Raw genomic sequence first — 18,034 nt, 5'->3', positions numbered from 1 at the left:
CAAAGTGTTAAAACAACGTACAGATATTCTCTAATCCAATATCGTTTCACATTTAGTTTTGCGAAATTTCTGCCTGCTTGCAATGCTTTTTCCTCAACTAGTTTGTTAAAAATCACTCTATTTTATATACACACTCTACCTTATATATATATTAAATTTGGTCATTTGTGATCTCCCTTCTGCCTCCAAATTTCTTATAGCTTTGAGCCCCATTTCCATCAATCCTTAATTAGGAACTTGAAGTCCTAGAGGATTGCAGTAAGATGTGTTTTTCTGACTGCTGTTTTAGTCCTATGTATCTTTAATCATTTTAGACTCTTGTTTTGACATGCCTGCACTGTGTTTTTTGTCAGGGTCCTTTTTTTTTTTTTTTAAATATCTTTGGCATAGAGCTCCACCTGCCATCAGCACAGGGATAAATTATAGTTATACTGTTAGTGAGTAAGCTTCATATTTCAGACCCAAAGAAAATAGTGGAGTAGATTTATAAAGGGCACTGTGTTATCTAAAATACCTCCTGGAAGTGGCTTTCAACTGATGCAATGTCAAATTATTGCATTAACCTTTCAGTGATTAATGACCAGACTTTTGCTTTGGCCTTTCAGGCTTGTTGATGAGACAGTGAATGTACCATTTACATAGCCTTGTATGAAAGAAAATGAGAAATTTGCATTTGAAGAGACTTATCGTACAATTCATTTCATTTTAGAAAATTTGTGAATCTTTATATGTTAATCTCCTCCACTCAAAAAGCCAACAATTTTTCCAGTTCAAACTAAAAATACCTATTCAATACCTATTCAATACCTTTACTTAATCATACCATGCTGTATATACCACATGCATGGCATATGCATGCACACAGAGAATGTGCATGTGTGCCTGCATGAGAGATATTATATCTACCATATGACTAATGTGGCTGATTAAAACCATTGATTATTGACAGTCTTGATGACCACTGCTATGTGGCAAAAGCACAACTCCTCTTCATATTTTTTGCATTTTCATGACTGTATAATATTTAGTTTCCTTTGATAATGTGGGCAAAAAATGTTCCATATGATTTAATAGTTGCTGATGTTTATAACATAATTAAATATAGGAAGAGCATGTGGTAAATTTAAATAGTCCTGAAAAGCAATATACACTGTTGCATGTTAGCATTCTGAAGTGTACATTCTTCCGTTCTCATACGTGGGATTTGAGGCTTTACTGTACAGTAAGAGTATAAATGTCCAGAGGAAGTTACATCTCTCCAGTCTGATACACTTTTTCTCTGCCTCTCCACCATTAATCTGGTCCACCAACACTTAGAGATTTCTCTGCTCCTCCTCATCCTTTTTGCTTGACAGGACATAGGTTAGTCAAAATGTCAGTCCAGCATTATTCTGGAATATTAATGGCAAGTAAAAATGGTATGGAATAACGGAAAACATGTCTTTGCAGAACTGCTATTTAATGTGGTGAGGGGCCATGTTTTTCCTTGGGATGAAATTTTATTAACCATGGATAGAAGATAAAATAATGAAAATAAGAATTAATCATTTTAAGTTGTGTATTTTTCTATTGCTCATCTCTTTTTGCCCTCTGTAAATAAATACCTTTGTGTCACACAAGAAATGTGAAAGATATTTCAGCTGGAACTAATATTTTTCCTTTTTTATATTTTACCTTTGCAATCAATTTAGAATAAGCTGTAAGACTTTAGAAAAAAAGAGCTTAAATGTGTCTTTTGATGAAGTGAAGAATCTCAAATGACTCTTTTTCCAGATTATAAACAATTAAATATCCTGATTCAATTTGATTGTTTCCTGGTGGTTTGATCCAGTTATATAACGTAGCTTGGAGGAATAATTCTAATTAATGTGTGGAATATTGTAATGTACTTTTGCACACAATTCTCTGTTATGCTTTTTTGTATTTTCATTTAAGTACTGGTCACATTATATTTCTAAGGTGTTCTGTGAACACTTGAGAACTTTTCCCTGTTTCAATTAAATGAAGATGTGTCATCAGAATTTTGCTTTATTGTTTTCTTAATTGCCTTTTTTTTTTTCAATACAATGAACACAATTGCTGTGGAGTTTCATTATGTATGAATAACTTTCTGTTCAGCACAAATCTTTCTTAAAAGGATAAAATAAGAAATGGCCGTGTGGGGGTGTGGAAGAGACTAGCTACTCTTGATCACTTGTTTATGTTTCTTTGCTCTGGTTGCTACTTCCATAGGAGATCCATCAGTGCAAAGATTTACAGCTTTCCTTAGAATGCTTAGATTCTATTTTGCTTAATTTCTTTAAAGAACTCTCTTGTTGATTAAAGAATGAGAGATCTAGTTTGTGTAGTAATCTGTGGAGTTGGACTGGAGGAGAACAAAGGAGTTGCATATGAGTTTGCAAAGGGGGAAAGAGTTTGGGATTTGTTCTTTTTTCTTTTCTTTAAATGTGGGGACATAAGATGCTGTTGAGATTTCAAGCAGTTGTGAAGACCATGTAAAGAAGAGTAGAAAATGTGAAAACTAATACAAGCAAGAGTAGTGGTAGACCAAAGCTGCTCATTTTTGAAATAATGACTAACGGAGCTTATGGCAAAGAAGATTCAAGGGTGAGAGGCACAGGAGAAGAGACAGTGGAGCTCAGAGTGGTGCCTGAAAGCACGATATAGGATACATGGGAGGAAATTGAATGGACAACTAGAGTGTTGTAAACATTGCCTCACAACAGAGTACAATGTGGAGATCCAAACAAGTAGGTAGTCAGGAAAATAAATCAAAAGAAAATAACTATTGAGAGGAAAATAGATCTGAAGATTAGACAATATGCACTGGGAAACAGAGAAGAATGCAGCAGGAAAAACAGTCGAAACCTGAAACTAATGTGCAAGTAAGGATTGTGGCTGGATATCAGAAGAAAGAAAAAAACAATTATCTGCAAGTATAAAAAAATAATCTGGAAGTTTACACTAATATCAAGAAGAGGCACACATATATATGGAAGAGCACTAGATGAGAACAGCATCAGAGTGATGAGAAAAGAATCTTTAGGGAAGTTTCCAAAATGTAACTATATAGATGGTAATTTTAGAAAGGATCCAATAAAACTGAAATCTTAGAACGGTGTTAAGGCAAGAAAGACCTGTAGTAAAAACTGTGCACTTTGCAATATGATTCAGAATCCAGACACAAAGTGAGAATTGCCCAGCATCAACTTGAGATATACAAAATACAGATTAGCAAATAGCTGATATCAAAGAGGGAAAGGTTAAGAGTTTTTCAACTGTATAAACTAAAAGGTGAGATGAAGGTTGATGTGGAGTGAGAAATGGATAGTAATCAAAGATAATTTTGAACGTCACTAAAACTGAAAACAAACATACATAATTTGACCTAGTTTTCAGTATAGATAATGTGGGTTCAAAGGCATTATGATTAATGGCAATGAGACGTAGGAATGGAATCAATTTCCAAAGGCAAACCAACACTCAAACCTCAGTATATTTGGGTTTGGAACATACCAGGTTCTCATCAATGATTCTAGCACATGGAAGTGTGAATTGAGTATATTTATCAAATTGGAGTGATTCTGCATGATTTGAATAAGAAGTATATGTTACAGAAGAACTGCTTCCCTGTGCTCCTCAGAGAGACTGGCTTTCCTTGTCTGTCTTAAATTTGGTCTATATTAATTTCCTCCATGCTTAACAAACAACTGATAATTGCTTGTTGAAGGTGGAGACACAGATATGCCCTTTATGGAATAGTTTCATACTCACCTTGTAAACAGTGCTTCCTTGATTCTTTCTTTCCCCACTTTCTGGGATATTCTGTTCCTACATATTTTATACTGTGTGTCACTTGCAGGTATTATTTAGATAAGTCTTTTTGGAATTTTAATAGTATTCTCCACTTGTAACACTAGTTTTACTCATTTTTTATTTTCAATTGAATTGACAAATGTTATTTTTGCATTGTTTTTTCCTCTCTTTGTTTAACCAAATGTATGTAAAGGAAGGGACACAGTGTTCTGTTAAATCAGAGAATCTCAATTTAATAATTAACATAGGTGTACATCTCCAACAGTAGATAACAAACTACTGCATGCTGTTGAAAGACCTGTACAAATTAACTGATTCTGTTTACCTTCTTCTATAAATAGGTGTCTTAACAGGAGAATTAGATATCTCTGCAATTGTTCAAGGTATGGGAACTTTCAGACGAGTGTTCAGATTCAACTAATTTTTGATTCACAATTTCCATTCTCTCTTCCAGGTGTGGTACAACCAGAAAGGCTTCCATTCTCTGCCATCCTACTTAAATGAACTCAATAACTTAATTCTGTGGCTGAATTTGCCTCCTAATGTGGATTGGAGACAGTATGGTAATAGCCTTCCTTTAAGTCTTTTTTTCATATAATTTGAAAAGTATTTTCTAAATAAAGTAAAATAATTTTAAGTATGAACATTTTTCATAGTATAAAATGGGAATGCAGAGTCACACATTTATTGGGAGGATTTGAAAGTATAAGTTTTAATTAAACAGAAGGTTCGTTTGTGTGAAGAATATAGTACACAATAAGGCAAAATTTGAATTTACAGTTCACTATGCCATATGAGTTTCATACCAAGGACATTCCTGTGGAATAAGTGTAAATTGGTTTGCTACACTTGAGATGTGAGTCCCTGTGAAACCACTGCTAGGGCTTTCTTATATGGAATGATTATTGCACAATAGAGTATGAATTTATAGCTTCTTTGTCACTTTATCTCCTTACGTATATACCCAAGGTAAACCTAAAGTATCCTGTAAATTCACACTGCAACATGATGTTTCATAGCATCCTGTTACTCAAGAAACAGGAGAGGCTGGTATATCATACTACTGGACATAAAAAGAGACAGATTAGTATATTTTATATCTAAATTCTCTGATTCAGATATCTTTGAACTCTATGAGAACTAGTTAAAAAAGTAACAGCAGCCAAAGAATCAGGGGTTAACACAGTAGAACTTTTAGGATGTTGAAAGCTGAGCTTGATAGTTGAAACTAACTTCTGTTCATTCCAGTTCCTTTAATTCTTAAGGTTCTGCTAAAGATGGATTAGTTTGGTTTAGAGAAATCTAAAAATAACATATGAGAATTTTTTAAGTTTTTGAAAACTTGGATGGTTGTCTGTAATGGTAAAATGATTTACAGTGTGTTTATAATGAAGAAGGAAGAAAGAAGATGAAAATCAGTAAAAAGGGGGGAGGAATCCTGAGTATCTCAAAATAGAAATTCATTAAGAAAAGTTTCCAGAATGTCAATGAAATAGAATAATTGCTTGCTTTCAACATGGCTGGGGTCTTATTTTTCTAAATGAATTATGAGAATGAATCAAAGGTAATGTATTTCTGGAGAAAGTTTGAATGAAATGAAATCAGGTATTTTAATGAGAATTTTTAATAGAAATCAATTTTTAATCAAGTTTCCCTGCACTTTATGGATAGTACTGTTGCTAGCTTGTTTTCTGTAGCATTAGATATCTTATTCTGGAATTTAAATATTTAAGTACCCTTACTTTTATATCTATCGTGTAGAACTGGGGACTCACCAGATTATAGCCACCATCCAGATTACAATCAAAGAAAATTATAGTTGTCCCAAGAACTGTGGAAATGTTATATGTTATGTTGTTGCATGGCATAGAAACATAATAAACAAAACAATAACCATTTGAGATCTTGGACTGTCATCTATACAAATATGGGCTCATTATACAGTCTTCTGCCAGAATACCTTGTCTGAGTGTCTGCACATGCAGAGTTTATGAACCAGAAACCAGTTTATTTATGTGAATATCTATTGGAGGGGTGAAATAAAGATAGATTGATCATCCTCTTGAGAAATAATACAGAGAGACCTGTCAGAGAAATCCTGGAAAGAGAAGTCAGGTTATCTACTTATCTATCTGTATGTATGTGTATGTACACATATATGTGTGAGTATATCTTTAGAGACAAATACATATGTATATTTTATTTTTAAAAAACTCAACAGCTTTCAAGTGCTGTACGGGGCACTTAAGCTCAGTTCACTTTGACTCTGAACTGTCTCTTATTTAAGGATTCTGCTCTGATGGAGAACTATTATATACTTTTCTTATTAAAATGGTTATATGCAGTACTGTAAATTAGCAGTCAGAAGACTACATACTGTGTTTCAACACTGAAATATATTCTTTTTCATATTTTTTTTTCTTTTTGCAAACTCTGTTTATATGCAAGGTCAGTTCTAGAACATTATTGGAAACTGCTGCAAGGAAGCTTGTTAGGATGTTGCAGAAATTGTAGCTTTGTAATTCTGACTTGCATTAATGACATTTTCTTTCACAGGATAACTTTTTCCTGTCAACAGAACCAGTGCTTCTATATCACTTTTAACTGACATAAAAATAATTTGACCCTTGAAAAGAGAGTGTGAGGACACAGTCATTCCTTCCTTCAGAAAAAATAAATCTTGCTTTACTGCAAGAGACTTAATTCAGGAGGGTAGAGCATTACCATGGATGTAAACAGAGTAGCAACTGCTATGATATTGAAACAACCTTGAAGGAGGTCAACAGCGTATTTAAATGCTCATAGAAATACTGAGGAACCCTTTCACTTAGCAGTTATATCCTGTGTGTATTTCTTGAGCATGAACCCAGTTGGATTTCTCCCAAGTTCTCTGGAGGAGGGAAGAGTCATTGCAGAGAGCCCGCCTAGTTCTACCCACTTTGCTCACAGGGACAGACCACGTAACTTTCATAGGCGATCAATAGTACTGGTCCCAGTTTGTGATAGGTTTTAGTGAGAATGAAGATGAATGCTGTTGTCTTATGTATTTTCTTCCATCAAAAGAATACAGAACAAGAGAATACAAGGAATATAGATTTAGGATTTTGTATGAGAATTTGAAGGAAGAAGTTGTACCCGAGAATACAGAGGACATATGCTACCTTGCACTGATTTATATCCTTAGAGATTTGTATGTGTTCAAAAAAATGTGAAAGAAAATGATAACTGTTTTTATTGTGTTAGTCCAAGTTACTGACTCTTGATCATCCTGAGCATGCAGGATCAGGAAATTATAGTTATTTTGGAGATTAAAAATACTTCCTTTTTATTATTTTGTAATCTGATCATCAAATCCTTTCTTCATAAGTGGAGAGATTTCTCTTTCTTCCCTCCATATAGGATTATCAGTAAACTGCTCCATGAGGATGCCTGGAAAGTTACAATGTTTCCTTCTTGTAATTTTTTTCATGTTGAGAGTGGTATGGTTGTTGAAGAAAATCTGCGTGCCAGCTGGTAGATAGAGCAACAGAAGTTAGCCAAATTGATTTACGTCAGTTTATCATAGTTGATGGATCATATGTCTATTCTGGAACAGCAGTTCAGGGATACTTCTTGTATGAAAATAGCTCATCTTCTGTACCATGTTAACAGCCACATCTAGCTTCATAATCATAAGTGTGTGTTTCTATTGTGGAAGAAAATCTAACTCATCTGTCTTACTGGAAAGAAAACGAAATACATTTTGTTTTCTAGTGGGTTACAAATTCAGTGACAGGTAATGAAAATGTTAATAATTAAAAAATATATTAAAAAAATAAATAATGAATATGTTAATAATAAAAAAAATGAGAAAGACTTTTCAACAGAGAAGGTAAGATGTACTGGGTTTTTGTCAAAACTCTTCAGGTCTTGCTGGTCTTCAAGTTTATGTGAATGATGTTTGCATGGTTTTAAATCTCTTTCTGAAATGCTGCATTCCAACAATTAGGTAATGTAATCGTGAGCAAGTAAAAAATGGAATAATGAAGTAAGAGGAATAAAACCTAAAAGACAACATTTTTTTCTTAAACTTAAGATAGAAATCCTGGTCAAGTAAAACTGTGTTATTTTTCACACCTAATTGTATACAGTTGAGTCACAATGTGTTTATCATGCTGAAATATCAGGGAAGCACTCTTACCTACCTCTTAAGGTAAGACTATATAAAGAAAAAAGGAGTGGTAGTCATCTATAATGATGTCGGTAAAGTACAGTGGTCAAAAAAAGTTCATACAGCATCGCTCAGAGAATAGAAATGTACCAATATAGAAAGGCCTTGTGTGAGGCAGCTGCCCCATCTCAGGACTTCTATTGAAGTAACTGATTTTTTAAAAACCTTTCATACTAGGTCTCATTGTAAGCATTCATATAGCATCTTCATTTAATTCAGATTCTGTTCTTCAAAGGAGCTGAATGTATCAAGAGACCAATTTTCAGCTGAGTTCTGGTGGAAAGTGACTGTATAGTTTCCTGATTGCTTTTGTAATTTTAAACTTCTTTTCAAAGGAAACTGTGAAATGACATTTAGTAGGAACCTTCTTAACCATGTCTGGTCAGTGCAAGGGAAGTAAAATATAAATCATTAATGAAGATGCTGCCTGTGAAATTCACCATAAAATATAAGTCGTTGAGTGCATTGTAATGTCTCATTTCATACAAACAGAAATCTCATCATAAATTTTGAATACCCACAAAGAAGAGCTTGTAAAAGGCACACACACACACACATATATATATATACACTACCTCCATTTTTATTATACATAATAATTGATTTTATTCTAATCTGAAATAAAATGTCTGGAATAAAGAAACCTAGATTGGTCTTCTATTCAAGTCTGTAACAATTATCATACTTGGAATTAATAGCACAGATCCAAATTGATCTATGTATTCAAGATTCAGCATGCTATGTAACAGAAAGAAAAGATAGATTACAAAGGGGTGCCAAGAGGCAGGCTCAGACACACACAAAATACAGTGCAGAACCTTTAAATATGCCCAAGGACAGCTCTGATTAGCCTATGGTGAGGGCATACAAGCTTGAAGACCTTTGAGATTTTTTCCTCTAGATCTGTCCAACCTGTACTGGAAAAGTACTGTTTGGATCGTATCACTGTCCTCATTTTTATTACAAACCCACAGATTTTATAACATGTGATTATGTGGAAAGTTACACCTATGCAGGATGTACTGGTCTACCAATGCCTGATGTATAACCTACAGGAAGTAAATATTCAAAGTATCTAAGACTATGCCAAATTGAATGTGGCTTTCTTTTCTGTCAGATGGTCAGGTGGTTTAGATTTGAAACAGAAGATCTAGAGCACTTTCTCTTGAAGGTACAGTTTACAGACTGTTAATAAGATGTTGGTATGGGGAAAGGTGTCTTGAGTTGCGCAGGTCCTGAATTTTTCCTATTACAATCAAGATGCTGTTCATTTCAAACATCTGTAATGTGGATGTATTTTCCCTTTTCCTGTGAACTGTCCTATCCACAGTGGAAAAGGATAGTATTTTACTCTAGAGAATGTCATAATGCTTATAACATTTTATACAGACTTTGTTTCACCAAGTTAGGGATGCCTTTTTAACACATTAGAATCCAAAATTAGTTCAATCAAGAACAATGTAAGGAAAGGATTAAGATTGTTCAGCCTGGAAGGGAGAATACTAAGTGGAAACTGTAGAGAAGGTGAAGAGCATACAGTTAGTCGTTTTTTGCTTCTTCTACTATTAAGCACGTAGCATGGAGCTCCTAGTGGCATTTCTAATGTAACTACTCTCCTCCCCACCCCAACTGGGTTATTCATGCAAGAAGCTCTGACTACTTCCCTTCTTTTTTTTTCCTTACTAAGGTGGCTTGCAGGACACGTGAAAATGCCCTTGTTTCTCAGTTATGTAAAGATAAGTCTTTCACTGAACAATGCAAGAGATAGCAACTGAGTCTTACTTTTTTTTTTTTTTTTTTTGGTAAAAAAAAAAAATAGAAAAAGAAAAAAGGAGCACACAAAAAAAATGTAGTTATCTGTAGGCAAAATAGGCAAAACAACTGTGGAATGAAAGAAAAAGGTTTCTTAGATGAAAACCAACTAAAAATATATATTACCAAAATAGTTGCTTGTGCTCTCTGTTGGGATTGATGTCTGGCTTCATTCCTTTTCAGAAGTATACATTCACATATACATGTGCATATTAATATGTGTACATAATATGTGTACATATATGTACATATTAATATGTGTACAGTTATGTTTCTTTCTTTGAGATGCCCTCCTCTTTCCCCTACTCCAATCAGTGAAATAGTGCTTCTCATTTCTCAAGCTCTTAATTTTTGTATTGGAGAAGGCTAAAAGGTGTAAGAAAGTCTTGGCATCATGGTGTTCACTTACTCTCTGAATACAGCATTAAACCCCTGATATAGTATAAGAATCTCCATGGTCACAGTTTTTCCTGTTCTTGAATTGCTTATGCAGGGCTTTGGAAAGGTTAGAATTGGTGGCTATCACAGTGTTTCACCTGTGCCCATAAAGAACCTTAAATTGTCACTGTAAAAATAATGTGACCAACTCTGTGCCAAGGACACAGACAAAGGATGTTTTAGGACAATTGGGAAAATTCTAGATGAAATTAAGTCAGGAGAATATAATGGTAAGCTGTAGATGTGGAAAAATAATTTTATATTGACAAATATATGAAAAGGAGCAGACAGAGTTAGAGCTGGATCATATCATATCTGTTGATATTGCATGTCTTGTCTTCTCTTGTGAATACTGATTTGGATAAATTTTGTCCTGAAGGCTGTTCACACAAGGCTTACAAATACAATCCTTAAAAAAAAAAAAAAATCCTTGCATAAACACCATATACATCTGTTTAATAGGAGCTTTGTCATTCAGAACTTCTTGGTTTATCTGTCATTTATGGGTTTTATTTTAAGTCCTCAAAAATTGTGTTTAGTTTTCAACTTAATGAGCATTATTATAGCAGATTTACATAGTAAGAAGGCATATAAAGGCAAGAAAGCATCAATAAGCACATTTTACATCAAGTTAACAGCTGTATTGGGACAGAGATATATGTAAAGAAAGATGGTCTAAGTGGTTAGGAGAAATATGGGAAGGGATAGATTATAAAAGTGCACAGAAGATTTTTTAATAAAAAAATCCATATACTAGCAAATAGCATCTATCAAATATGTTGGCTTATTTTGCTATTGGAATATAGTTTATAATTTACTCCTCCTCAGGTTCAAGGAACCTTTTTTCCTTCTGTGAATTACAAGACATTTTGTTGGCTTTATATAAATTCATCATTTATTTTTGGACAATAATGGGAGGGAAGAAAACAATATACTAACAAATGTAGCAAATGTAGAAGGCCCTCATGGTCCAGATTAATTGAAAAATTTAAAATAATGAATGAAAGGCAAGTATTATATTTAATACATTGATAGAATTTTGAATTCTAACATAGAACTGAACATAGTTTAACACAGTCATACTTCAGTTAATTGTAATTCAGCAATCCTGAGAAATTTCATATCAGTTGTGTGTGTAAAGTTTAAAAAATGCAATCCTTCATGGTTTGAATGGAAATTGACTGTAGAAAATGGTTACTACTTTTAAGAAGAGCAATTACTTTTTGGGACTCTTCCACTGAAAGAAATTAATTCAGTACAATTTGCTTTTTGATCAGTATTGTATGATACAAAACTTGAAGGAACATTGTGTCATCTAATGTTGTCGGGTTTTATTTCCCCCAGAAATGGTCTCTTTCACAGTCTCTGTTTATTCTGTACTAGAGAGTTATACCAGTGTATTTTTATGTATGGATCCCAAGTCAACTGCTGTAGACTTTTGTTTAATAACAATGCAGTTATCTGAAAGATTTGTTAGATTCCTCCTAGGATCAGTTCACTCAGTATGGACAGGCCATGATGATTTCAGGAGAGGTTATTTCCATATACATTAAATTTTCCTGAGCAGAAGCTATCCCTTGCAAAATATTTGATGTAATTTTTGTCTTTGTTATGTTTTGCATGTTTCATTAATTCCCTGTGGGTCTTTTTGAACAGTTTCAGCAGTTTAGATGATTTTCTCCTGTAAAATTTGTTGACTAGATTCTCAAAATGTGCAAGTGGGCAAACTCATGTTTATGAGCATGAATTTACTTGCAGAGGAAATTGCACAAGCATGAATTCATAGCTCTGGTTTTGCTAGTGTATATTCTCACTGAGTACAGCATATCGTTGATAGCAGTAGAGCAATAGGATGGGTATGATTCAGATCAGCCTGGACTAATTCATGGCAAATCATCCAAGTTCTGGACACGTTACAAGCAATAATTCTTTACTACAGTCCACATGATGGGTTTACCTGTCTCACAATTCTGGGAAAAGGGATACAATTCCATAGGACCTACAGGTCTTCAAGTCTTGGCATTTCCTGATCATGGGTAGTATATTCATATTTGCAATCTCTAAAAATGCTACCCCTTGAGCTGGAGCAGTTTTACTGCAGAATTTCTGTCATCTGAAGCTTGGGGGAGGAAAGCTTGGTTAGATCATTCAAATTCTTGATCATGAAGGCAAGACCTTGACAAACATGGGAAGATCCTCTATAACTAGAACGTGGCTCATGGCCATAAAAGAGGAGGCCTGGAAGACATATTTCTGTTCTTTGCCAATTTAGCTGAGCACTAGTGAGTACAAGAACATTTCATGTTGTCAACTTCTTGTTTTAGTACTTCTGAAATGATCAGGATTCCCATTTTCTGAAAGCTTTCCTGCATTGTAATTAGATTATGCCTGAAAATCAGTTGTTTTTTTTTTTTTTTTTTTTATTTTTTTTTTTCTAACCAGATCTGAAAATAAGTTCAGACTCATTTCAGTTTGTCTGTACAGTAAAAATCTGGTTTAATTATATTTTTGGCTATTAATTTCTAATTCAATAGGAATTATATATATATATATATGAAGTAAAGACATTCTATTTTTCAACATGCACACCTTTATTCAACCATTGGAAAAGCTTAGAAAAAATTTCTGGGAATAAAACTTGTTTCCTATCATGCTACTTTTCCTTTACATATATGGAATGTCAGCTTATACTTGGTTCCAGTGGGAAAATATAGTTTTATTTGATATGCCAGTTTTTGCTTCAGAACAAATAGCAGCTATTTTTTAAAAAATAAATGGTGTAAAAGAAAAACAAAGGAAAACTTTAAAAAGTCCCGCTAGGCAAACGACATGAAACACTTATGCAAATAACACATGTATCTACTAGTGATGAATCAAAACCTCAATGGCTTGACTCTCCTTTTGATTTGCTAACTACCATTGGGCTTAAGTGTACAGCTTTTAACTATGTTTGAATAATCTTTACCTTGTATTAGTTTCGTGTGCAAGTTAATCATCATCCTCTGTAAGTGATGTTTAGATTACTTTGGCTTGAAGATGAGGAAGGAAAAATTAAAGGGGCAAAAATAAATGTATAGTCAGTTGGATTGTACCTGTTACTGGAATGAAGACAATTTTTAGCTTTATACAGCTGGACTCTAACAAAATCTGACAAAGTGCGTTCAAGTAAGTGGCACCCTGCAGAGTCCATCTAAGGCGAACAATTTTTTATTTCTTTGCCAAAGATAGAGGGAAGACTATAATTATTGTTAGGATGGATATATATATATATATTTTAATTGGGAACAGCATAGTTTTATTTAGATACTCTAAGCAGATAGTGCTGGTTTGATCTCACTGGAAGAATTTTTAATTGGTATTATGTTACAGCTGACATACCTGTCAGGTACACAGAAATAAGTCAAGAACAGCATCAAGACCAGTTGGACAACAACTCTTGCACTGACAGTTTTGCACACTCCCTCCTCACCTCCCTCCCTTTTTCTTCTTTTTCTTGAAAAGAAAGAAAGCAAAAAATCCACAGTTTTTGTCCATAAACTACCTTATGAACTATCTTCCATTTCTGAAGTTCAATTTGCTAGATTATTACAGACTGGTTGTACCAAGAACCAAAATAAGCCTAAGAATGCATTGCCTACTCAGGATTTTTCTTGGTCTCCCAAACTGGGTATCTTTTTAATTTAAAGATCTACAGTTTCAATCTGACACGTGTCTTTTTTTTTTTTTTTTTTTTTTTTTTTTTTTTTTTGTGAATTTAGCTAAACAGTTTTTCTCTGCAAAACTTAAACAATTTAAAAATGTTGTTAGCAATGATAAAGTACCAAGTATATAAATTTCAATAACAATCTACCTTACTCTAGAAGATTATGTAGATGAACAAATTCTACTTGAAGTTCTGTATTTAATCTCTCTGTGATGGAGATCCTGCAGCAATATACAACTTTGTTGAACACATTTCTGAAGTTGAGAATACAGAAATGCAGCCATTACTTATGTTTATTCATTAGATTTTGGTGGATCCAGGTTCTGGAAATCACTCAACAGGAGACAGTATTCAGTTTGGCAGCCTGGTGGTTGACCTCTTTCTGTTGCTTATTAAGTAGCCTTTTCATTCATCTTGTGTAATAAAGGGTCAACAATTTACTCTAGAACTTGAAGTCTTGATGTAGCCTTTACTATTTCTTAATTTATTTTTCTTTTCACAGGGATCACACTCTATAGCCAACCATACGGAGGAGCCTTGCTGGATGAGGATAAAATGTGAGCGAACTCTTAAAATACATAACAGCTGCAATAAGCACACAATTGAAACTACTAATTCAATAAGCATATATGTTGCATACAATAGATGTTGTGACTTGATAGATGCAATTCAGTTCCACTGAGTTGAAGCATTTTCTCTAGTCTGCTGTTTATATATCAAATCGACTGTTTATAACATATATGGCTGCATTATTTTGTAGAGTAAAATACTGAATTTTCTCTGACCACATTGCAGAGTCTTTATGAACAGGTCATGACATTTTCAAAGAGATTAACTTCTTCAAATGATTGTCAATTTTATAAATTTTAATTTTGTGTAGAGGGGAAAATATTTGCAACAGTTTCATTTTACTAATCTGACTTCAAGCACATGCTGTGTTTTATAACTCATGTATAGTTTTGTAACTTAATACATCATCTTGCTCCTGTTTTCTAATTAGATGTTGACAGTGTACAAACAGGGTGTTTGTAAACAGGATTAAGGTCATAATGTCTGTTGTTGTTTTGGTAAGAAGTTGGCCTTGAAAATGTTTGGGTTTGGTGAGGTTTTCTTCCCCATTGTGTTTTCATGATGCCATTTTGCTTTGTACCCTAGAATGGAGAATGTTCGTCAGTGTGGGGTAGCACTGTGTATCATGCTGGGTTTCTCTATCCTTACTGCATCCATTGGAAGTGCCATAGTGAAAGACAGAGTATCTGGCACAAAACGCTTGCAGCATATCACAGGCCTGGGTTACAAAACTTATTGGTTTGCTAACTTCTGCTGTGATACGGTACGTATCATGTGGGGCAGCATATGTTCAGGTGTAGGTTTTTAACTAGTTTGTCATAAATGAGAAAAAGGAGATATGGTCACAAGACGTGAATAAGGTTTGATTTGTGCAGAGCAACAGCTCTTGGCTGTCATGTTAACAAGCATTGGGACATCATTCCTACTTTAATACTGTCAGATAAAATTATTTAAGGCAGGGATTGTGTTAGTTTTTCAAAGTTGAATTGTAAATCAAAGAATATGTTATCTTTAGGTACCTACACTATTTTACAAATAAAAGGAAGCTGGCTAATCAACTACCTACACAGTTTTACAAATAAAAGGAAGCTGGCTAGTCAACCTAGAGAGAGAGAATCTTCCACACAGCAGTTCATAGTTGGAGTTTCTGTGCTTTGAGTTGCCACTGGCAAAATATTTCAGATTTTTGGTGAAGCCTGAAGATATTAGACAGCTACTTCAAAGGCATAAATATGTAATTTGTTGGTGGGTAATATGACAGATACTCTTAACTGCTACATTTTATTTCTAGTAAGATAGACAGTAGAAAATATTGTTTATGAATTCGTATACACAGAATGACCTGGATCACAAACGGGTGAAGTCTCTGTCCTGAACGTTTATTTTTCTCACACAAATAAATTTCTATCGTTGTTAGCATTACAAATAGTATTGTCTGCATGCAGTTCATTAACAAATCTGAAAATCTTGTCTTCTTTAGAAAATACCACAAAAATTATTATTATTTCCCTAAATCTTACCCTTTTTAATCAAATATATAGACAGGAAAGCCACTGAGACCTGACTTTGGAAGGTTGTATTTAGGCCAATAAGTTTAAATGAAATAGCAATTTTTGCTTGTCTTCTTCAAGCCTGAGAAGTTGATTTCTGTTCAGGTCAGTAAGTAAAGGTGGTGAAATAGAATTAATTTTCTCAAGTCACTGCTGGTCCCATCACTGATTTTTCCTTGTCTCTGTAATGGAGCTCATTTAGATTCCATTTAAGCACAAATTACACAAATTATCTTCAAATATCTTTTTCAAAGGTGACTCTTAAAAAACTAAAATTAAAAATTCCTCCATTATATGTGTGTATGTATATCTGTGTGTGTGTGTATGTGTGTGTATATATATATAAGGCATAAATATATGTCCCTTACTGAAAGACTTTTTCATAATTTGATATAGTATTAGTTGCATGTTTGGTGGGATTTTGAGATTAGGTCATCTACTTCATGGAAAGGGATAGAATTACTGTTTTTAAAGAACTAGGTTGCTGTTTGTTGATATTTCACTTCTCAGATAAGGTGTTTTGGGTTGTGAGATTGGTTTTAGATGCAACAGTGAACAGTTGGAGTCACTGGGATTATTCAAAAGTAAAAAGATTCCTGGCCCCAGAAAAGGGACATAAACTTTCTGCACCTTGCTTAACACACTGGGTCATGGAAGGAAGGGCTGGGATCAAGCACAGGCAACACAGATATGAACTAGCCTGGTCAGGAACAGAGATTTTTGGAGCACTCTCTGTTCTCATTCAGACTTCTAAATCTGAAACATTAGAGCCTGACCTATCCATGCTTGAAATCAGGATTTTCACACTTGAGCAAGCTCAAAGTAAGAGCACATTTCTCCAAATGGTATTTACTTGTCCAGTCAATCTTTGTATTCCTTTTTCTGCTGTGTCAGAAAAGAGGGCTTGGTTAAAAACTCAGTCCTTCATCATTCAGTTTCTCCTTCTGCAGCAAAGTCAACTCTTCATTATTTTCTGCTGGTCTCTTCCTTTCAAAATGTTCTCACAAATCCAGCATGGTACTGCATGATCAATCATGATCTGGGAAAGAACAGACACTGCTTTAAATGCTAATTGTGCTGCAGATCATTTAGGGACACGGAGCACATGAATATATGAACTGTCAAATTTGAAATCCCTCTACATATTTTAAGTATTGCAGGCTGTGTCCTGTATTATTGGTAGCATAATCTAGACCTGCAGAATTATTTGATTTATGGTTTTGCTGTCATGAGAATCATGCTGTTCTTAATTTATTTATACATGTGAATGGTATTCTTTACTATGTTCAACAAATGGAAAATGGGTAAGTGCTAATAAAAATTCATGACAAAGAGAGATTTTTTGTTCAAATTAATTTTGTGTTACCAGAGGGGCAAAATTTTTATAACACACCATGCTTTCAGGTGAGACTTCTAATATAATTTAATGTTTAAAGTTATTTTTTTTTTTCTAGAAAAAAGTCCCAGGTCTGTCGAAACATATTGGGACTCATATGCTTTGTGATTTCTCTACCATATGTTTTTAAACAGCTTCAGGATAGCTGAACCCTAAATCTGTGGAGTGGTATATTTGTATATGGCACTGAATAAGGTACACTGTGAACAAGATGAGAACATTACATCTGTCTACATTTCACTCCATTGCCCTTCTCTTAAAAAATATCTGTCTTCCCATTGACAAAGTGATGCTCTCTGGTTTAATTTTGAACAGGTTTGCATTCTACTTCAGTATGAAAATTCACTTTTAACAGTAAGGATGTTGTTCTTCTACATTGAATATTTAGTTAGACCTTGATTTGTTGTCTCTATTGCAGTTGCAATAGAATATCAGTTATATTAGGATAAGTTTAAATATTATATAAGCAGAAATTGAGACAGGCAGTGCCCTAACAAGCTCAGCTTCAATGCACAGAGCAGGTAGACACTGAGAATGGA

At 34.0% G+C, this 18,034-nt stretch overlaps 1 protein-coding gene across 1 annotated transcript in view; it reads left to right on the top strand.

Moving 5' to 3' along the window:
* The window catches only part of ABCA13 (ATP binding cassette subfamily A member 13), a 198,826-nt gene that overhangs the window by 129,301 nt on the left and 51,491 nt on the right, over window positions 1-18,034 (top strand). Inside the window, exons 47-49 of the mRNA XM_042797875.1 lie at window positions 4,271-4,379; window positions 14,482-14,536; window positions 15,135-15,312. Of these exons, the coding sequence (XP_042653809.1) occupies window positions 4,271-4,379; window positions 14,482-14,536; window positions 15,135-15,312 (342 nt within the window). The remainder of the gene's footprint in view (window positions 1-4,270; window positions 4,380-14,481; window positions 14,537-15,134; window positions 15,313-18,034) is intronic.

The sequence above is a fragment of the Tyto alba genome, unplaced genomic scaffold (genome assembly GCF_018691265.1).
Source record: "Tyto alba isolate M040663 unplaced genomic scaffold, T.alba_DEE_v4.0 Super-Scaffold_27, whole genome shotgun sequence".
NCBI lineage: Eukaryota > Metazoa > Chordata > Aves > Strigiformes > Tytonidae > Tyto > Tyto alba.
This window is presented reverse-complemented; position numbering and strand designations above follow the sequence as displayed.